Source organism: Trichechus manatus, unplaced genomic scaffold (genome assembly GCF_000243295.1).
Source record: "Trichechus manatus latirostris isolate Lorelei unplaced genomic scaffold, TriManLat1.0 scaffold00177, whole genome shotgun sequence".
Classification (NCBI taxonomy): Eukaryota; Metazoa; Chordata; class Mammalia; order Sirenia; family Trichechidae; genus Trichechus; species Trichechus manatus.
The window spans coordinates 344,325-367,300 of record NW_004444113.1 but is presented as its reverse complement, the minus strand read 5'-3'; the positions used below and the strand labels follow the sequence as shown (position 1 = coordinate 367,300).

At 45.1% G+C, this 22,976-nt stretch overlaps 1 protein-coding gene across 2 annotated transcripts in view; it reads left to right on the top strand.

The window, feature by feature from the left end:
• The window catches only part of TIAM1 (TIAM Rac1 associated GEF 1), a 156,623-nt gene that overhangs the window by 115,849 nt on the left and 17,798 nt on the right, over positions 1–22,976 (top strand). Inside the window, exons 1-7 of one of the 2 annotated variants that reach the window (XM_023741301.1) lie at positions 383–844; positions 7,622–7,801; positions 9,468–9,536; positions 9,831–9,956; positions 15,849–15,957; positions 20,092–20,271; positions 20,362–20,480. In XM_023741301.1, coding sequence (XP_023597069.1) covers positions 755–844; positions 7,622–7,801; positions 9,468–9,536; positions 9,831–9,956; positions 15,849–15,957; positions 20,092–20,271; positions 20,362–20,480 — 873 coding nt within the window. In that variant the 5' untranslated portion in view covers positions 383–754. Of the gene's footprint in view, positions 1–382; positions 845–7,621; positions 7,802–9,467; positions 9,537–9,830; positions 9,957–15,848; positions 15,958–20,091; positions 20,272–20,361; positions 20,481–22,976 lie in introns of those variants that run through there. The other variant, XM_004386964.2, reaches the window with a different exon arrangement.

Genomic DNA, 22,976 nt, shown 5'->3' with positions numbered 1-22,976 from the left:
GTCTCCTTTTTCTGGAGACTGTGGGTGACAACCTCCAAAGCGCCTGCCTCATCACCATTGGCTACTGGTTTCCTTGCTTCTACTGGAAGACTCTTGTCTCTGGAAGTGAATGCTAATTAGCTCCGGGCAGTTTGTGCCATTCATCCCAGACCCCTGCAGCTGTGATTTTGTTTTCCGTTTAGCAAACGTATTGGAATAATTTCCAGAACATTTCCATTCTGCAAGAAGACTTCATTTTTCTTTGTCATCCAAATTGTTACTGTCCCTGAAAGATCTGCTCTTGTCACAAAGCATTAGGGAGGTCTGTGGAAATATAAACTCCTGCAGACCTTTTGTTTTTTAGCGCCTGAGCCGGGTGGGTGGGCAGGTTTGGGCTCCGGGCTGGGTTGCCTGTGCAGCAGGAACTGGCCAATCAGCGGATCTCGTCCGCAGGGCTGAGCCGCTGACATCCCGGGGGGCGGTTTCCTCTCTGTTTTCTTTCCTGTTTGGGCTCTCCCTTTTTGGAACTTTGTTGTTTAGTCAGGTGAAATCAGAGCATCAGCTCTGTGCCCCGGTGGGGTCTGACACCGTCGCCGTCTTTTCTGAGTGAGATGCACCCGCAGGTCTTCCTGCCACAGCCGGCGCGGGGTGTCGGTGCCGGGGGATGCTGTCTCCAGAGCTGGAAGGCTTTTGGAGCTCTGGGAGTGTTTTAAGAAACTTCCGTGTCTGTGCGGACCACATCAGGTGGTAGAATTACCATGAGAATATATTGCTAATGATGTCTGCACTGTGGACGAGGAAGCGCAAACCCAGGATTGCAAACAGTGATGAGTCTGGTGGCTCCATGTATCGGACACTTCATCTGGTGAGCACGGCTGCTGTTTGAGCTCTATCTTGCCAGCCTTGTTTATGTTAGGACTTTCCAGTGGAATTATTTTCACATCAGAAGATGATCCTTAGACTTGTTCCATTTCCCCGTTTTATCCTTTTGCCCCCTTGTTGGGTAGGTAGATTGTAGCTTATGGGGTCGGTAGCTGGTGTGAGGTGGAATTTGCATAGAGTCACTTATCTGTTCCTTCAGTCCTAACTGGCAGAAAGATGCTGTATGTATTCTTTTCTAAGTGATACTTGAGTTTTTCCTCTTTTTTTTAGTTATTGGGGATTTTGAGTGTCTTGTGTTGTTCGCTTCGCAACCTGGGTAGAATCCAAACGTTTAGCGGGCAGTCCGGAAGGAGGGGTTCTGCCTGCCTCCTGGCATAAAGTTTTCAGTCTGTTGGACTTTTTCAAATTTCTGCTTTATTGAGAATGTGGTAGATATTGAAGCGTAAGTTTGGAGGAATGTGTTAACGGTTTAACATTAACTAACATGTATATTGAACGGGTCAGGTCCTATAGTAAATGTTGACTTTGCATCAAGAAAATTCAGTGGATTAATGGCAAGAAATAATTTAACAAAATGAAATGAAACCTGGAAATGTTGATGTTAGAGTCCATGGGCTATTATATTTTTTGTCATTTAGTCAGACTTGAACTTTGACAGTGAGTTTGCCTGATTTACCTAAATAAGCCTTGGTTCTTCTTTGGATATTTCTTCTTGGAAGTTTGTTCACAGGGAGACTGATAACGTGATGGGAGACGGTAAGGATTATCACTGTGTATACTGGCCTTTGAAGTTACGCAGTTACATTGCTTTGGTATTTGTTTCCCAAAAAAGCTTAAATATAGGTGTACCTTCAGGCCGCTCCAACTCCTTTTAAGTCTGTGGGATGTGTTAAATCAGGTAGACACCAAGGACAGCTTTAGAACTCTGAACTCTTCTAGAGATAGAAAAGGCCTTTGGTGATTGCATAACAGGAAACGCTTAAACAGCTGGGTAGCTTGAGTTGATATTGTCTGCTTAAAAGCCTCCCCCCTTTTTTGTACTTTCTTTTCATCTTCCACAGGAAGAAAGGGATACTGTAAACAGCGAGCTTCCTGCTGGCCTCCATAGAAGTGGCCCATTTCTTCCTGCAGTTGTCCTCTGCTCCTCTCTCTGTTGGTTGGAAAATTCATAGTCCTGACAGCGGGGCAGCTTTGTCACCCTGCAGCAGTTTTAAACTGGCAGCTCTCAAATGCCCTGGAGTGCTTTTCGGTCTCCAGGGTGACTGACTGCAGACCTCAGGTGCAGAGAGGTTTGTGCTTCTCCCACTGGAGAATCCTAGGCTGTCTTCTTGTTCCCAGGAGTCTTTGGCTACTTCCTACCTCCGGGAGAAGGCAGTGGTGGTTCAGTGCTAGACTTCTCACCGGAGATCAGGGTTCATCTCCTGGCCAGTGCACCCCATGTGCAACCACCACCATCTGTCAGACTAAGACAGACTAGGAAGAAAGGCCTGGGAGTCTACTTCCAAAAAAACAGCCAGTGAAAACCCTGTAGATACTGATCATGCAGGAGCGGGCAGCATTTTGCTTCATTGTGCATGTGGTCACCATGAGTTGGGGCCACCTGGGCTCCAGGCAACGATGCCAGCAGCAAGCTCCAGGAAGCCTGGCTTTCAGGAGTGTGTTGAGCATCTCCCACTCTGGCCACCGTTCTGGGCACTTCCGGCTACAGCGTTCGGTGTGAATGACAAGGGTGCCACCTCAGAACTCAGTGACGGAGCAGGAGAGCGCTGCACTCAGCTCCCCCGACATCTGTCTTGGCGGAGCTGCACGGAGGAGATTCTTGTGGATTGTGATGGGAAGACGTTTGGTCATAAAGGGAAGAGGAAAACTGAAAAGCTAGGCCACAATATGTAAAATCTCTCGATTAGAGGTATTCTAAAAAACCCGTTTTGTCATGGTGACTCCATGTATGTCAGAGTAGAACTGTGCTCCGTGAAGTTTTCAAAGGCTGATTTTTCGGGAGTAGATCACCAGGCCTTTCTTCCAAGGTGCCTCTGGGTGGACTTGAACCACCAGCTTTTCCAGTAACAGCCAAGCGCATTAACTATTTCCACCACCCAGGGACTAGTGGTATTCTAATGAAGTCCTATGTTTCATACTTCCTTCAAGTTGTTTATTTTTAATTTTTAATTTCTTTGGTAATAGTTGGTGGTGGTTGTTAGGTGCTGTTGAGTTGGTTCTGACTTACAGCTACTCTGTGTACAACGGAATAAAACCCTGCCCAGTCCTGTTGCCATCCTCACAATCATTACGCCTGAGTTCATCGTTGCAGCCGCTGTGTCAATCCATCGTTGAGGGTCTTCCTCTTCTCGCTGAACTTCTGCTGTACCTAGTATGCTGTCCTTCTCCAGGGACTGGTCCCTCTTGATAACATGTCCAAAGTACAGGAGACAAAGTCTTGCCATCCTCGCTTCTAAGAGCATTCTGGCTGTACTTCTTCCAAGACAGATTTGTTTGTTCTTATGGCAGTCCATGGTATATTCAGTATTCTTCACCAACACGATAATTCAAAGGTGTCAACTCTTCTTTGGTCTTATTTATTGTCCAGCTTTCACATGCATATGAGGCTGTTGAAAATAATAGTTTAGTAAAGCAGAATTCTCAAACTTGACGATGTCCTTTTAAGTTAATTTTTTCCAAACAAAAATTTTATTAAGAGCCTTGAAAATGATATCATTGGAAAATACTCATATGCATCATGATTTATAATTCTTTGTTTTTAAAATTATTATTCTTTAATTAAATGGCATAATTGACAATGAAGAGATGATGTCCATCTGGACTCAGTTCCTATGACAACCTGAGAGTTTATGCCTTGAATCAGCAGGGTTGCCAGTGGAGGAATTGCTCTGCCCCCTGCTCATCCTCAGAGACCACGTGACTAAATCAGTCCTGGGTTGAGGAAAGTGTCTCATAAGAAAGGTATGCCTAAGGCTCTGAGCTGTCAGAAGATGACCCAGGGGAATTTCTAGGTGTTTCCTGGGATGCTAATGGCATTTCCTAATGTCATCCAGGTCTAGGGGGTGGGAGTGGTGAGACAGGAGAAAGCCGAGTAACCTGGGCTGTTTAGGAATAAGGTTGGGCAGGAGAGAGGTGTGTTTTGCGCACTAAAGCCCTAGCCCACATCCACTGATTTGAGCTTTTCCAAAGGCCTGCTTCAAACTAAGGATGCCAGACCTTGGGGGTGGTCAAATTTACACAGGCTAAGTCAGGAATTTACTTACACCCTAAAAATGGAAATCTTAAGGTATTTATGGTGAAAAAGAGAGAATGAAAACCCAGAAACTCCATCCCATGTCTCCCATTACTGTGCCCAGATGTGGCTGAGAATGGTGTGATATCAGTTGTGGGTACAAAGGGAGATACCTCTTGTAATTTCCTGCCTTTGATGCATCTCTGTGTCCCATGGTTATTATACTGGATTTCACTTGGGCAGCTTGCCCAAATGATGAAACTGCAGAGAGGCTTTCTATGCCTCTGATGGGACTGTGATGATGGGTGTATTTATCATGAGTAGTACCTTTGATATGATTTGTGTACGAGTAGGAAGGACAGACAGCTGTGGTTACAGTTGGGACATTCAGAACGCTTTGTGTAAATGAAGGTACCAGTTATACGTTTGTTGTATTAGGTTTCTTTGCCAGATCCCTAATCCAAGCAACCGAGGAGAGTTTGGGATAAGCTGGGGGGCCAGGTGCAGAGCTGTTAGTTGTCAGCACTCTCTGTCTGTGGAATTTTCATTTTGGTGGGGGTTCCCACCCCTGTCCCCCATCATGACTATATTATAATGCAATTTCCTGTTACAGTTTTCACTGCGTCATCTAAAGGACATGCAAACTTTTTTTGGTCAAAATGAACGTATTTGTTCCTTTTTAATTTTTAAGACAAAGCCGTATTTGACTGTATCTTGAAGGATAACTTTGAGGTAGTAAAACCCTAATGTAACTAATAATGCAGTTAGGTTTTTTCCTACTCTAAAATAAGGTTTAATTAAAAACCAACACTCTTTCTTTTAGCTTTAAAGAGAGATGAATCACATACCACACAATTCACCCCATTTTGGTGAGCTTTTCTAGTTGGTCACCTCCAGGAAAATTCTTTGTGGGTATATTCAGTGTCTGAAAGACACACTTCCCTGGAGAACATTGAAGAGTGTCAGTAGGTGTTAGATATTCCCGTCCTGTGAGAGTAGGGTTAGCACTAGCAGTAAGTAAGTGGTGATAATTGGAAGAGAATTGGAGTAATGGTTATGCAGACGAGGATCCTGGCTGTGCCCTTGTTGTCGTGACACTGCTGCTGATGGACCCTTTCTAGGTTGATTTCCCATGTCTTTATACTGTCCTTATTTCAGTTTCCTTTCCTTTTCATGCAGTCATGAGGAAAGGGAGCCCTGGTGGCACAGTGGTTAAGCCTTCGACTACTAACTTAAAGGTCGGCAGTTCGAGTCCACCAGCCGCTCCTTGGAAATCCTGTGGGGCAGTTCTACTCTGTCAGGTGGAGTCATTATGAGTCAGAATCAACTCAATGGCAGCGGGTCTGGTTTTAATGAGGAAAGGGCACATTGATGGTAGCTGCTTTTCTCTGTGTTTAAAAATTGCATCATGGAATGCACTTGGTTTCAGCTCCCTACCCTACACAAAACACCAGCCTTGGCTTTAAGCTCTGTGCAGGTCCCCGGGCGGCACAAATGGTTTGCATTCATCTGCTAACAGGAAGATTGGCAGTTCGAACCCACCCAGCCACGCTGCGGAAGAAACGTCTGGTGATCTGGTTCCGCAAAGATTACAGCCAAGAAAACCCTGTGCAGCAGTTCTAGTCTGTAGCACATGGGGTCACCCTCTGTACACCAGACATTGTTTTGGGGCGGGTGTTCCTCGTGTTCCCCCAGGAGAGGTGGATGATAGAAGTGAGTCTGTGTGCACAGGTGTCTATGGAAATGCTTTGTGTCTTGAGTTGACCTAGACAATAGAAGCAGGGGAGAGAAATAAGAGAAGGCAGCCCCTACCTTCAAGAAAATACTGTCACCCGACGATAGAGCAGTGCATGTGGACAAACATTAAGAAACTAGATTTCATGCTCCAGAACAGCCTCTGGAGCAGTTGCATGGAGAGCTTTAAAAAGTACTGACACCTGCACCCCCACCACAGAGATGCTGATTGGATCGGTGTGGGGTGAGCCTCAGGTGCTGGGGTGTTGGAAGCTCCCAGGCAATCCCAGCGTGCAGCCAAGGTGGAGAAGGACTGCTGTCCTGGTTCCTTGTTTGTTTGTAAGCAGCCCGTGCTTTGGAGAACTGTTTTCCGTAACTTGCAAAGTTGGAATCTTCGCATCCCAAATTTTAAAGTATTGGCAACATTTTCTGCAGCCTTTCTGATCGTCACCTGCATCCTCCAGGAGAGAGGTCAGGTGGATGCTGGAACCTTCTGTTGAGGGAGGCCTGTTCCAGCACCCGGCCCCCTCACTCTTCCTTCTCATCCTCAGTCTTGCTCCTGTCTTTGGGAAAGCTGGAGAGATGGAAGCTTTTTTTGCATTTTAATTGTTTGGTGCTTTTGTTTATCATGGTAAAATGTACGTAATAAAACATTTGCCATCTGAACTGTTTTTACACGTACAATTCAGTGACATTAATTACATTCACCATGTTGAGCAAGCATCACCACTATCCGTTGCCAAATTTGTCATCTTCCTTAGCAGAAACTCTGGGCCCCCTGAGCAATACCTCTCCATCTCCCCCTCCCACCTGCCCCAGGTAACCACTGATAAACTCTGGTCTCTGTGCATTTGCGTAAACTAGGCTATTTCATGTAAGTGGTATCATACGATACTAGAACTTTTGTTCCTGACTTATCTCACTCAGCTTAATGTTTCAGAGTTCGTCCATGTTGTAGCATGTATGAGAACTTTTCTCTTTCTGCCTGAATAGGAAACTTTTTTTTTTAATGTATGAATATATGTCTTTATCCATGAAGTTGCCTCAGTACCAATTATTGACAGAGACTGGAAGAATCTTACCTGGTAACATGGTCTCCAGCATTGCAAAGCAGTAGATAATGCACTGCATTGAGAGTCTGATAATTAATAAGTACATTAAAAAATGTACTTTGGACAAAACGCACTTGCTTTCCTGTGTCTCTGTCTCATTTAAAAGCTTTTGCTCTGGGTAAGAATATGGCTTTGGAGCCAGACTGCCTGGTCCAAATCCCAGCTCTGCCACTTACAAGCTGTGTAATCTTGGGTAAATTACTTAACCTCTCTGGGCCTCAGTTTTCTCACCTGTTAAATGGAAATACAGTAGTCTTTACTCACCAGGTGGGGGGTGCTAAGTGTATCAGACCAGTACCTGGTGCACAGTAAGTGTTCAATAAACATTAGCTGTTGTTATTGTGGAGTCTCTGGGTGGTGCAAATGGTTAACATGCTCGGCTGCTGACTGAAATGTTGGAGGTTCGAATCCACCCCCAGGTGCCTCGGAAGAAAGACCTGGTGACCTACTTCTGAAAAATCAGCCATTGAAAGCCCCGTGGAGCACAGTTACTTGACAGCAGCTGGTAGTGGTATTGTTACCACGAGCGTCCAGTATGTGGAGTGATTTAGGGAAGCATGAGATGTGATTCATCTGTGACAGCTCCTGAACCGGGAGGAGCCCATTCAGGAGAGACAGGTGTTGAGACGAGGCCCTGTAACTAGGGTTGACTCTGCCTTGCCTTTTCTCCTACGCTCTGCAGAGCACAGAACAGGTGGCCACATTTTGCCGCAGCCTGCATGAGATGCACAGCCCTGACCAGAGCTCGTCTCCCCAGGACTCCAGCGGGCCTCAGCTGGCAGCCATGAGGCAGCTCACAGACGCCGATAAGCTTCGCAAGGTGATCTGCGAGCTCCTGGAGACGGAGCGCACCTACGTGAAGGTACGTCTTGCCTGTCCTGCCTCCCTTTCCCACAGGGCCTGCTTTCCCTCTGCCTCTAAGGGACGAAGGTGGTGTGTTTATATTATTTTATAACCTTGGCTAACAACAAAGTCAGTGCACAGTGTGAAGAGTCTCTTGGTCTTTCATATGGAGTTTGGCTTTTATTCTGAATGTTAAAATCACCTGTTTGGTTTTAGGAGTCCCTGGGTGATGCCAATGGTTAATGCACTCGGCTGCTAACCAAAAAGTTAGAGGTTTGAGTCCATCCAGAAGGGGCCTCAGAAGAAAGGCCTGGTGATCTACTTCCAAAAACTCAGTCATTGAGCGGATTGCAACCAGTGTCACACAAAAATTCGTGTATAAGTTGTTGAATGAGAAACTAATTTGCTCTGTAAACTTTCACCTAAATAAATAAATAAAGCGTTCTTGACATATTAAAAAAAAAGAAAAAAAATCAGTCATTGAAAACCCTGTGGAGCGCAGTTCCACTCTGACACATGTAGGGTTGCCGTGAGTCAGAATCTACTTGATGGCAATGGGGTTTTTTCTTTCTTTGTTTATTTTGTTTTAAGGAAGCATATCAGTATATTTGAGTTATTGACAAAGGAAGGGGAACGATAGTAGTTTATCCTCCTGACCTTTCTAAATATGGTATTGAGGAAATACCGGAAGTGAATTTGGGTTTGACAAATGAGGGTATTATCTTTATCATCTGAGTCTAGGCAGAAGGGTAATTAGATCTGTTTTCTTTATATTATCACTTCTTCTGACATTTAGTTATAGTCCCCATATTAATACAGTGTGATCTGTTTTTAAATCTGTTTTACTCTTTAATTCAGGGATCAGCAGATTATGACCCTTGGCCAAGCCCCAGCCTGCTGCCTGTGTCTGTAAATAAAGTTTTATTGGCACACAGTCGCATTCATTTACGTATCGTCTTTGGTTACTTTTGTGCTACAACAGCAGAGTTGTGTGGTCTCGACAGAGACCATAGTATTTGCAGAGCCTGGAAGATTTACTATCTGACTTTTTTTTAATTATTGTGCTTTAAGTGAAAGCTTACAATTCAAGTTAGTGTCTCTTACAAAAATTTATACATACATTGTTTTGTGACCCTAATTGCTCTCCCTATACTGTGCCAGCACACTCCTCCTTTCCACCCTGGATTTCCCGTGCCCATTCAACGAGCTCCTGACCCTCTCTGCCTTCTTATCTCGCCTTTGGACAGGAGCCACCCATTAAGTCTCATGTATCTACTTGAGCCAAGAAGCACACTCTTTCACGAGTATCATTTTATGTCCCACAGTCCAGTCTAATCTTTGTCTGATACTATCTGACTCTTCACAGGAAAGGTTGTCTGTCCCCTGCTCGAATGGACCTTAGGAACCTAAAGACTAATGTTAACATTTGGGACATAATCTGTTTTTCTTCTTTATATTCTTTATTGGCTTTTAGATGCCCTTAGGAGACCTAATGGCACAGTGGTTAAGAGCTCGGCTGCTAACAGAAAGGTCGGCAGTTCAATTCTACCAGCCGCTCCTTGGAAACCCTATGGGGCAGTTCTACTCTGTCCTGTAGGGTTGCGATGAGTCGGAACTGACTCGATGGGAATGGGTTTGTTTTTGTTTTGTTTGTTTTTTTAACGAGATTTCCTTTTAACCTTTAGGACTTAAACTGTCTCATGGAAAGATACCTGAAACCTCTTCAGAAAGAAACTTTTCTCACCCAAGATGAGGTATGGCGAAATTGTCGAAGGTCACATTGCAGGTTGACTTGTTGATAAGGAGGAAGAAGTGGGGAGCACACAGTACTGAAAGCACTTGAATTCGTTGTTGTATTAAGTAGGTCACTTTATTGCCTACTGAGTGCTTTGACTTAGATTTAGAGAGGATGGAGCTGCCTCACCCTGGTGGCGGGATCAGCACCTTCATTGCTGAATGTTGATAGAAAAACGTGGGCATCAGAACCAAATAAAATTTCTGAGCACTAATGAAATATGGAGTGCATTAAATTCTTTTTCTGTTTTCAGCTTGATGTGCTCTTTGGAAATTTAACTGAAATGGTAGAGTTTCAAGTGGAATTTCTGAAAACTCTGGAAGATGGGGTGAGACTGGTACCGGACTTGGAAAAGCTTGAGAAAGTTGATCAATTTAAGGTATGTCTCATCCTCAAATAGTGTAAAACTGCCTCCTGATGTCCGGGGGGGATGGGGGGGTGCACAAGTTAAATACGCTCAGCTGCTAACTGAAAGTTTGGAGGTTCAAATCCACCTAGAGGAGGCTCAGAAGAAAGGCCTGGTGACCTACTTTCAAGAAATCAACCCTTGAAAATCCTTTGGAGCACAGTTCTACGCTGACACACATGGGGTCCCCATGAGTTGGAGTCCACTTGATGGCCACTTTTGGGTGTTCTGTTTTGTTTTAATGTCATGGGTGGGTTCTCCTGGGGGTTGAGTTGGGTTCCTGCTAACATATCACATTTAGCATTTTCCTCTCTTTGATAAGTTCTTGTGCTCATGGTGCTGAAGTCTTCCTTGGGTTGCCCCAGTGGGGCCAGTTCATAAAGGGCATTGAGAAGGTCACCAATGGTGTCCTGTTTTTCTGGCTGACCTAAAGCCAGTGCTTGCTTTAAATGGTGCACCTGTTTGCCTCTGGTTTGGGAGATGTACCAGCCTTGTCCTTTGGTTCTATTTGTGAGGGGGCCTTTAATATGTTGGCTATTAGCAAATTAGAATAGCACCCCAGGTCTCCCTGTAACCAAATTGATTTATCCTGTTCTGGGAAACTTTGCTTAATGGAAATGCTTATCGTTAACCAGAGGAAGACGGCCTTCCAGAACACAGTGTGCCCTGGCCGCCGTAACAGGGATGTGTGACTGAGGCCTTAGTGAGGACCCTCTCAGCTTGCTTCCTCCACCCCGTTGTCTCTCTGTCATGCAGACATTTCCTGTGCTGCACTTCCCCCCAGCAAAGCTCCTCATTTGTGTGTAGCGGTGAGGGCCTATGTGTCCCTCGTACATGTTTTTAAAAACAGGTTAATTGAAGTATAATTGGCACATATTGAAAGAGGACAATTCGATAAATTTTAACCTACGTACGTTGTGGTGGTTGTTAGGTACTGTTTTGTCGGCTGTGACTCATAACGACCCTGTGTACACCAGAACGAAACACTGCTTGGTCCGCACTGTGTCAGACAGTGCTCCGCCGCTGTTCAGAACGGTTTCACTGGCCAATTTTTCACAAGTAGACTGCCAGGTCCTTCTTCCTAGTCTGTCTTCATTTGGAAGCTCTGCTGAAGCCTGTCCACCATGGGTAACCCTGCTGGTATTTGAAATACCAGTGGCAGAGCTTCCAGCATCACAGCAACACGCAAGCCCCCACAGTATGACAGACTGACAGATGAGTGGTGGGACATATGTATGGCGACAGGTCAGAAGGATTTTATGTTTTGTCCTAGAAGTTCTGTAGTTCTGGGATTTTCATTTAGGTCTATGATCTATTTTGAGTGAAATTTGTATATGGTGTGATATAAATAGATCAGAGTTCATTTTGGGGCATACAATCAAGATAATGACTGTAACCATCCACCCCCAAAAGCTTTCTCTTGCCCCTGGTGGTCTGTCTCTCCAGCCCTCCCTTGCTCCTTCGCCTACCACCAACCCCAGGCAGCCACGTTCTGCTTTTTGTCACTACAGGTTAGTTTATGTTTTCTGGAATTTTACATGAATGGAACCACACAGTAGGTACTCTTTTTTTTTTTTTGGTCTAGCTTCTTTTACTCAGCTTAATTATTTTGAGACCCATCCATGTGGCATATATATTAATAGTTCATTCCTTTTTCTTGCTGAGTGGTACTCCTTGGATGTATCACACTCTGTTAATCTTTTCTTCTTTGATGGGCGTTTGAGGCATCCCGGTTTTTCTGCTGTTACAAGCAGAGCTGCTATGAGCATCCGTAAACAGGTTTTTCTGTGGATGCACACCTCCGTTTCTCTTGGGTAAATACCTTGGAGTGGGGTGGTTGGATCATACAGCAGGTAGATGCTTAAGTTATTAAGAAATTGGTAGACTGTTTTCCAGAGTGGTTGTACCATTGCACATCACCCCGCCCCCAAGCATTTGCTCATCCTCACCAACACTTGACAGAGTCGCTCTTTTTACTTTTGGGCTTTCTAACAGGTGTGTAGGGGTGTCTCGTGGGGGTTTCCATTTATTTACCTAATGCCTTATGGTGATGAACATCTTTTTATGTGCTTATTTGCCTTCCGCTTGCCATCTTTGGGGAAGTGTCTGTCCAAATTTTCTGCCCATTTATTTTGTTTTCTTATTATTGAGTTTTTAGAGTTCTTTGTAGATTGTGGATACAAGTTCTTTATCCCAATACATGATTTGTTTTTTTTTCTCTCAGTCTTTTCATTCTCTTAATAGTGTCCTTGAAAGAGAGGAAGTTTTAATTTTCAGGAACCACAGTTCATTAAATGTTTCCTTCTGTTTCATGAGCATGAGTTAGGTGTTATTGTCTATGAAATCTTTGCCTAAATCAAGGTCAGAAGGATTTTTTTTTTGCGTGTGCTTTAGATGAAGGTTTACAGAGCAAATTAGTTTCTCATTAAACAATTAATACACATTGTTTTGTGACATTGGTTGCCCACCCCATGACATGTCAACACTTCCCTCTTCTCGACCTTGAGTTCCCCATTACCAGCTTTCCGGTCCCCTTCTGCCTTCTTGTCCTTGCCCCTGGGCTGGTGTGCCCCTTTAGTCTCGATTAGTTTTATGGGCCTATCTGATCTTTAGCTGAAGAGCAAAGGATCAGAAGGATTTTATGTTTTCTCCTAGAAGTTCTGTAGCTTTGGGATTTTTATTTAGGTCTATGATCTATTTTGAGTTAAAATTGTATATGGTGTGATATAAATAGATCATGGCTCTTTTTTTTGTATACGAATATCTAAATTTTCTGACACCATTTGTTGAAAAGGCTATCCTTTTATGCTTTCTCCACTGAATTTCTTTTGCACTTCTGTTGAAAGTCAGTTGTCCGTATATGTGTGGGGCCTCACACAATTTGACCTACTTCTCCCGATGCTTGTAGAAATCTGGCTGTGTAATATTAACATCATGTTTGTGGAAGGAGCCTCGGTGATACAATGGTTAAGTGCTCTGCTGCTAAAAGAGGTTGGCTGTTCAAACCTACCCAGCGGCTCCTCGGAAGAAAAACGTGGCGATCTATTGCCATAAAGATTGCCCGTAAACAAACAAATCTATTGAGGGTCTGGAGCTGGTTGAATGGACATAGGAAATACGGGGTGGAAAGAAGGAGTGTGCTGTCACAGTATAGGGAGAGCAACTAGGGTCACGTAACAATGTAAGTGTAAATTTTTGTATGGGAGACTAACTTGAGTTGCAGACTTTCTCTTAAAGCACAACAATTTTAAAAAAGAAAAGATTACAGCCTAGAAAAGCCTATGGGGCATTAGCACTCTGTCACGTGGGGTTGCCATGAGTTGAACCCGACTCGATGGTACCTGCCAACAGCAATAGCAGCTGGATGGTACCTGCTCAGTGAGTTTTAATTAAACAAATGGGTGACTTTGGAATGGCTAAAGTGAGGGTTACATTAGAGCTTTTTCTTCCACACCTTTTTGTTTAATGACTGGGTGTGACTCAAAGGATAACATTACCCTAAAGGTCAGACTGCCTCTACTGATGCCTTCTAAGCAAGTTGGGGTCTTGGAAAGTTCAGGAATAAGGTGGATGTGTCAGTTTCCTAGAGCCCTGGTGCCGTGAACAGTGGTTAAGAGCTCGGCTGCTCACCAAAAGGTCGGCAGTTCGAATCCACCAGCCGCTCCTTGGAAACCCCATGGGGCAGTTCTACTCTGTCCTATAGAGTCACTGTGAGTTGGAATCGACTTGACCTCAATGGTATTAGTTTCCTATGACTCCGTAACAAAATACCACAAAGTGGGCAGCTTAAAACCAGAGAAGATTGTTGCTTCGCAGTTCTGGAGGCCGGAAGCTGAGATTCAGTGTCAGCAGGGCCATGCCCTCTCTCGGCGGCTCCAGGGGACCATCCTTTCTTTTCTTTTTCAGCTTCTGGTGACCCCAGGCATTTCTTGGCTTGTAGGTGCATTGTCACATGGCCATTTTCTCCCCGTGTCCCTGTGTCCTCTCCTCTCCTCTTTTCATAAGGAGGCTGCTCAGGTGGGATTAGCACCTTCCTACTCATGAATTCCTGGTGGCATAGTAGTTAAGAGCTCGTCTGCTAACCAGAAGGTCAACAGTTGGAATCTACCAGCCACTCCTTGGAAACCCTAGGGAGCAGTTTCCTGTAGGGTCACTATGAGTCGGAATGGACTCAATGGCAGTGGGTTTGGTTTTGGACTCCTGTATCACCTCGTGTTAACTGATAACATCTTCAAAGACTTTATTTCCAAACAAGGTCACATTCACAGGTACTAGGGGTTAGGAGGAAACCCTGCTGGTATAGTGGTTAAATGCTATGGCTGCTAACCAGAAGGTTGACAGTTTGAATCCACCAGGCGCTCTTTGGAAACTCTATGGGGCAGTTCTGCTCTGTCCTACAGGGTTGCTACGAGTCGGAATCGACTTGACGGTAACAGGTTTGATTTTGGTTTCAGGGGTTAGGACTTCCACGTATCTTTTTGAGGGACACAGTTCAGTCCATAACAGTAGAACATGTAGGGAAAGAATTGAGATATCTAACTAGCAATTATATGTGGTTTTAGAGAAAGGTCAATTTTTGTTTTTTTTAACAGTGGACAGTCTGTCAGAATTCTCTGCTTACTCCAAAACCTTATTTCCTCGAGTGGAAGCTAACTTTTAATTCTAAGCATAAAAAAACAATATCTCGCTTGAACTGAACAGGACTAGATCAATATGAAGCCTACAGAAGATATTCTTCGAGGCCTGTCTCATATATGTATGTTTACATATATATGTGATATACAATATATATTAAATGTGTGGGTTACACCTCAGGCATATTAAAGTCATAGCGGAGAAAGCCGCCATCCAGTTTTGGTCACATGGGGCACGGGGTGTGGGCTATTAAGACAATATATAATGCTCGGAGTTGAGCGTTTTCTCTAACATCGCTTATAGTCTTACCTGCTTCCTGTTAGAGGAGCAGTGTGGCATTGGAGGTGGTGGAGTACAGTGGTTAGGGAAGCATGTTTTCTATTCCTTTTTTGGGGGTGGGGGGGTAGACATTCCCTGGAGTCCCTGGGTGGTGCAAACAGTTAACATGTTCAGCTGCTAACCAAAAGCTTAGAGGTTTGAGTCCACCCATATGTGCCATGGAAGAAAGGCCTGGTGATCTAGTTCTGAAAGATCAGCCGTTGAAAACCCTGTGGAGTGCAGCTCTGCGCTGACACACGGGGGGCGCCATGAGGCAGTTGACTCCACAGCAGCTGGTTGGACATTGCTCGCCTTTATTTGATTTGTCACTTCATGTACTTTGGACGTGTCATCAGGAGGGACCAGTCCCTGGAGAAGGACATCATGCTTGGTAAAGTGGAGGGTCAGTGAAAAAGAGCAAGATCCTCAAGGAGATGGACTGACACAGTGGCTGCAACAGTGGGCTCAAGGATAGCAGTGAATGTGAGGATGGCGCAGGGCTGGGCAGTGTTTCCTTCTGTTGTACGTAGGGTCACTGTGAGTCAGAACTGACTTGACGGCACTGAACTACAACACACCCCCAAGAGAACCTAATGAGAATATTCAAGAGCTTTCCGCCTTTTCCAGAATGCCGTATATGTTCTCTCATCAACATTCAAGCTAGATCATTACAAGACACAGGGCCCAAAAATAAGCGGCGTCTCCACAGTACATACAAACTCCCGCATCTGTTACACAGATTCGTAAGCCACGTGCCGCCTCACAGTCAGGAACATCAGTGGTCAGAGAAGGACCCAGACAGGTGTGGGTGATGCTGCCGTGGGGAGGGTTGGGGGCTGTGAGCTCCCCCAGGTATCCTGTCCGTGTTCCTACAAACCATGCAAACAAACTGCTTCTTCTCATCCTCTCCAGAAAGTGCTCTTCTCTCTGGGGGGATCCTTTCTGTATTACGCTGACCGCTTCAAGCTCTACAGTGCCTTCTGCGCCAGCCACACGAAAGTCCCCAAGGTTCTGGTGAAAGGTAAGGCTGGTGAGGACTGGGGGGGTGGGGGGGGGCGTGTTAATTGTTGATTCACATCTGTGTGGCTCACTATGGTGGGGGCTTTGGACAGGTATCCTAGAGTCACTGATGTAGCAGATAGAATTCCCAAGGAGCCACAGACATGGACGCCGAGCAGTGAAATGCATTCATGTCTGCAACTGTGTGCCAGGTAGATGTTCTAATCAGGTACGCCCGTGGGCACCGATGACTGAAATGCATTCATATTTTGAATTAGTAGTTTTGTCGGTTTTTCTATAATGAAGGTTTGACTCAGCTACGTATTTTTTATCAAAGTGGACAGGTCATTTTGCAATTACGCAAAATCTAGGAGTTGAGAAATTGCTACTTTATTCCTGCCTGGCCATTAATTTCCCTTGTCACTGACCACGCTTCGTCTGTCTGTCTGTGGAATTTCGTCCTTACCTCACCTGTCCTTGTTCCTAGGGGTATAATAGCCACCACCGTTACTAATTATTCATGAAAATTGCTCAAGTGGCACTTATATTTTGCATAGACCGGAGTAGCATTTTTATGCTTGCAGTCTACATTTCTCGAGTGTTCTGAGGACCTGATAGAATGTTCTGAGAGTCTCTAGAAAGTAGTTGTGCTTCCGTGGTTAGGGTGTGGTTGTTGGTGGACAGTGAGCCCTGGGAGAGCCGGAAGGCGCAGGTTTTCCACCTTTGACAGGGTACAGTCTTGCAGCTTTTCTGTAGCCTGTGTTGGTGGAAAGTGTTTGCATTTTCCTTCTCTGACACTTTTCCGCCTTACACGGGTTCCGGCTTTGGCAGGTTTTACTGTAAAAGGATTAAAAAGCATTCCTTGGTAAGCAGTAGAGCGAACAGGAAGTTTGATTTCCAGGAATCTCTGGAAAGTAGCCTGCGTTTCTGTAACCTTTTGCTGTGGCTGCCCCATAAAGAGCTGCTGATCAAGTCCCCGAATATGTCAATCAGTTACCACCTCACAGGTTCATGTCTGGTGCTGAAGAGAGCTGGCTGGAGCTGATTTAAAACCTACTGTGGGAAATACTTAAGGAGCCCTGGTGGCGCAGTGGTTAAAGTGATCAGCTCTAACCGAAAGATCCAGTGGTTGGAACCCACCAGTGGCTCTGCAGGAGAAAGAGGTCGCTGTCTGCTTCCATAGAGATTTGCAGCCTTGGAAACCCTGTGGGGCCGTTAGGAGTCAGAACCGACTCAGTGGCAGTGGGTTTGGGTTTTTTGGGTAGGAAATATTTAAGGAGCCCTGGTGGCGCAATGCTTAAGTGCTTGGCTGCTAACCAGAAGGTTGCCGGTTCAAACCTACCAGCCGCTCCATGGGAGAAAGACGTGGCAGTCTGCTTCTGTACAGATTACAGCTTTGGAAACCCTATGGGGCAGTTCTACTCTGTCCTATAGGGTCCCTGTGAATTGGAGTCAACTCAATGGCAGTGGATTTGGTTGGGTTTTCCGGTAGGAAATATTGGAGTCCCTGGGTCGTTCAAAAGGGTTAATGCACTCTATTGCTAATCGAAAGATTGGCGGTTCAAGTTCACCCAGAGGAGCCTCGGAAGAAAGACCTGGCAGTCTACTTCTAAAAAATCAGCCATTGAAAACCGTATGCAGCACAGTTCTGCTCTGACACACATGAGGTCACATTGAGTCAGAATCGACCAAAGAGCCCGCCTCAGACAGTGATGAACTTAACGATGGCTGTCATCGGTGCCCAGAGTTCTCGTTCAGCACAAGAGTGTGAGGGAACTTGGGGGTTTCCGCGTCATGCTGGCCCACCTAGACCGTGCTTTCACACATGCCGTATTATTCATATAGCTGTGTGCTGCTGCTGTTGTTTTTTAAAAACTTTTATTGGATGCTGATTGTTTGGAGGAGCCCTGGTGGCACTGTGGTTAAGAGCTGGGCTGCTATCCAAAAGGTCAGCAGCTCGAATCCACCAGCCGCTCAATGGACACCCTACGGAGCAGTTGTACTCTGTCTTACAGGGTCACTGTGAGTCGGAGTCAACCCCATGGCATTGGGCATGCAATTGTTAAAGGATTGTTAAAGTAACAGTATCAGAGCGCTTTGCGCTACGGTCAAATTATATACTCATTATAGTCCTTAGAGCAGTTTGCCTTATTTTTAATCACTCAGTTAGGTTCAAGTCTGCCCCAGTAGATTTTTCTTAACTCAATAACATTATTTTTTGCACCTGGAAAATATTATGGGGTATTTTTGAAGTATCCCTTAAAGCAGTAGGGATGACCCACTTTCTTCTGATTGCCAAACGTGCGAGAGGACGCAGAGAACCCTTTGAGAAGCACAGAAGACAAAGTGCTGGGAACCACACACTCACTTGCCGTGACCCAGAGCCGTATTTGTGGACTTGAGGATTTGCGGGCAATCTCTAGGCCCCTTCTAGACATGGACCCAGACTTAGGGTACCCCACAGAAGCCATAGCTTCCTCATGGATCAGCTTTGGGCCTGGCCTAGCTTCCCTGGCTCATGGGTCCATCAGTCACCTTTCTCCAAGTCTCCTTTCTCTTCAGGGATCTCTTCTCTGGAAGGAGGAGAAGTGATGGCTGAACGCATGAAGTCTGACTCCTCTTAGGAAAAAAACCCTTTGCTGTCTAGTCAGTTCTGACTTAGGGTGACCCCGTGTGTGTCGGAGTAGAACCGTGCTCCATAGGGTTTTCAGTGACTGATTTTTCAGAAGTAGGTTGCCAGTACTTTCTTCTGAGGCACCTGTGGGCGGACTTGAACCTCCAACCTTTCAGTTAGCAGCCATGGGCGTTAATAGTTTGCACCACCCAGGGGCTCCTGACTCCTTTTAAAGGGGTCTCAAAGGGTGAAAAGGATTGTGTTCTTTATGAAGTCTTCCCCCATGATGGCTGTTTTTCTTAATTGAATAAAGGTAGTGAGCAGAATCATTTTGTATTTTCAGGATGGTTGACTGTAACATGTGGTCCTGGCTTACTCTTCTAACCAGTGGGGATGGACGTTTTTATACAGACACTTACTGTTGCTTTTTAATTCATGCCCACTGACAAGCCACTTTGACATATGGTCCTTCCCTCCTCACTTTCCACCCTCACTTGTCTCTCTCCTGCACTGTTCATTCCTTTGCGTCTGGATGGAAAGCATTAGCCACATCTTCCTATCCGCTGCTTATTTGGGGACCTAGAGTTCCTCAGGGCTGCTTTCCTGCCAGGTGGGGACACAGATGATAGCCAGCTAGGAGGAAAGTGCCACCTGGTTGGCATGCGGTCAGGTGTAAGTTTCCCTCTGAGATGACCCCGCAGCCCTGGCCAGCAGGCCTGCCCTACAGATGCTAATAGCTGCTGGTGCTGATTAACTGGAACGGATAGTAAAAGGCTTTCACTGAGGGAGACCCAGCCTCTTCCCACTCACCCGAGCTACGTGGAGTCATGTGCTGCTGCTGCTGTTTGTTTTTTCTCCCTGCCTTTTCTCCAAGGAAGTTCTATTGTTGCCAGCTGCCATTGAGTTGGCCCCTGACTCCTGGTGACCCCGTGCACAACGGAACAAAATGCCGCCCAGTCCTTTGCCATCCCCACGATCATTTGCAGTTCAGACCGTTGTGACCCATAGGGTTTTTAGCGGCTGATTTTCCAGAGTAGATCTCCAGGCCTTTCTTCCTAGTCTGTCTTAGTCTGGAAGCTCCACTGAAACCTCTTCAGCATCCTAGCAACATGCAAGCATCCACTAACAGACGGGTGGTGGCTGCACACAAGGGGTACTGGGCGGGAATCCAACTTGGGTCTCCTGCATGGGAGGCGACAGTTCTACCTCTGACCCACCACTGCCCCCGTAAAAGAGGTTCTTCTGGCAGTGAAATACTTGAAAGAGTAGGAAAGCTAGGGTGAGCAGGATGAACAGCAATCCCTGACAAAGCAAGGCTGTAGCATTTACAAATTCTGTTATTTATTCAGTCATTGTGCTGCCCCCCCATAAATTTAACAAATCTGATGGACAGGCCCTTCCGGGTATGTTTCTGAACACCCCCTCCCCGCCGTCCGCTCTCGTTCAGTCCTATAGAGAGGCTTCTTGGGCAAAGTGAGTGACATTGTGAGAAGGGAGTGATTTGGCGTTCCCCTCTGACACCCTGTATTTAAACGGTTCCAGCCAGGACAGACACAGCTTTCAAGGCCTTCCTGGACGCCCAGAACCCGAAGCAGCAACACTCGTCCACGCTGGAGTCTTACCTCATCAAGCCCATTCAGAGGATCCTCAAGTACCCCCTCCTGCTGAAGGAGCTGTTCGCCCTCACGGACGCGGAGAGCGAGGAACACTACCACCTGGACGGTGAGCCCCGCCTGGGGGGTCCCTCTCGCCTCGCCTGCCCGCGGCGAGAGTCTCACATCACCTCGTCATTCCCCATCCATTTCCTTGCAGTGGCCATCAAGACTATGAACAAGGTTGCCAGTCACATCAACGAAATGCAGAAGATCCACGAAGAGTTTGGTGCCGTGTTCGACCAGCTGATAGCTGAACAGACGGGTGAGAAAAAAGAGGTGAGGACCCCTGTCTTCTCGCGGCGCCTGTCCGGAAAGCGTTGTCATTTTGTTTTGTTTTTAACGTGTTATTGCTAAGGACAATAGTCAGGAAAATACTGTTTTTGTTGGTGAAACTTTTATCCAAGGCTAAAACATACAGTTTTTTACATAGCAAGCCCGTTTCTATGCTCACCACCTCACGAGGGGGCGGGGGGTGTCTCTGTTCTGTGTTAAGTGTGAGAATACACGTCTGTTACTATAATCTGGGCTGTTCCCACTAGCATGTAAGAGCCATTCGAAGCCAAGGCTGTATTCCCAAAGATTAGAATCTTGGATAGCACATAGTAGGCGCTCAGCAAATACTTGTTGAGTGAATAGACATTTCAAGTTATCATGAATCTTTTTTTTAAGTCCACCAAAACACCTACTTAGATGAGACAGCAACCAGATAGACAGCTCGGAAAGGGTTTCGAGTGAACTGTAAGTTGTACTTGAGTCATTGGGAAGGACTCGTGTAAATAAACTGCTGTGATGAGGCAGAGCGCTCGCACGTGTCACACCCATCAGCGCCTCCGTGCTCTGATTAGACTGGAGCGTGGCATTTGGTTTTGCTTTCCACATTAAAAAAAAAAAAGAAAAGCTGGCAAGGGAACTGTGAAGAAAAACACTGCTGTGATTAGAAGGCTGGTTCAAGGCAGGGGGCGGGTAAGGTGTGGTTGTTTAGCTAAAGGAACACCTCGTCTTCAGAGGTATGAAGGGTTACTTATCCAGGTTTATTTTTATGTCCGCTGTGAAACAAAGCAAGTGTTTTTGACTGTTGAAAGATAGTTTTCAGAAAGAGGTAAAATCAAGGCTCTCACACAGATGGAGGAGCCCTGGTGGTGCAGTGGTTAAAATGCTTGGCTGCTAACTGAAAGGCTGGCGGTTCGAAACCACCAGCGCCTCCGAGGGAGAAAGATATTTACAGCCTTGGAAACCCTATGGGGCAGTTCTACTCTGTTGGTTACTGTAAGTTGGAATCAAATCGGTAAAAATGGGTTTGGTTTTTTTGGTTTTAGTCTTTATGGAAGCTGATTGCCAAGCCTGTCTTCAGAGATGCTGTTGGGTGGCTTTGAACCGCTAACCTTTTGGTTAGCAGCAAAGATCAAACTGTTCACGCCACCCAAGGGTCTCCAGAAAAGTTCTCCAGGACATTGCTAGTCTGGAGTTGGTTCTCATTTTCTTTTAAACTTTTATAATAAGAAAAAAAATGAAATTTTATTTGTGTTTATTAAAGTAAATAGCAAAATACAGAAAAACTTTCTCATCTCAATACACATAACCTACCACTCAGAATGTTTTGGTGTTTGACTTTTTAAAATTGCATGTATGTGTAGCTTTATTAGGTATATTTTGAAAGTAATTTTATACCTTGATTTTTTTAAATTTATATTGAACAGTGACTTTTTTTTTTGTATTATTTTTTTTTAAATTGTACTTCAGGTGACGGTTTAAAGAACAAATAGCTTCTCATTGAACAGTAGTACACATATTGTTTTATGACATTGGTTAACAACCCCACGACATGTCAACCCTCTCCCTTCTTGACCTTTTTTTTTTGGATGAAAATATACATAGCCAAAGATACACCATTTCCATAATTTCTACATGCACAGTTCAGTGACATCGACTATGCTCTTCCAGTTGTGCTGCTATATTCTCACTTTAGATGAAAGTTTATAGAACAAAATAGTTTTTCATTAAACAGTTAGTACACATGTTGCCCTATGACAATGGTTAACAACCTCACAACACATCAACACGAACAGTGACTTTTTATGTTATTTTGAATTACTCAAAAAGGATCGTTGTAATTATTGTGTAATATTTCATCGTGTGGCTGGACCACAGTGAATCAGTCCCTGTTGTTGGACAGTTTTCTTGGCCTCATTTGTTCACTGTTGGGAACGCTGTCACAGACATTTTATCCTAAAGACTTCTTTCCTCGTATATTTTAGTTTATTTCATTCTGACAGAAGTAGATTTTACTGGGTCAAACTAACGTTTTTATTACACGTGATGTATTAATTTCTGGATTTTAATGACTAGGAGCAAGTGATCATGCTAAAGACTGGAAGGTGTTGTGGATAGTGGATTGCAAAGAATTTAGAAAAACGATGGATATGATTTAAAAGTCAGAGACTATAAGAGGGAATATGGCTTAAGTGAAGCCAGGTCCCCTAAAATAAAATTCTGACAATCAAGTAAGAAATCTTCCCAGCATGGAACAAAGGGAAGCAGTGATGTACGGAGTGTTCCCTCGTGAGCTGAGCTTGGAACAGGAATTGTACAGAAGATGGAAGGAGGGATATTTGACCAAGTACCGATATTCAAGAGTAGGAAAATACTCTATCAGTATCGGGAGGTCTGAAGCCCAGAAAAATTAAGGCTTTGCAACTATGCCAAAGAGAGCAATGAACAAATATGTTTTAACAGGATAAGAAGAGCAAGGAGGAAAATGGACCCCCAGCGGGG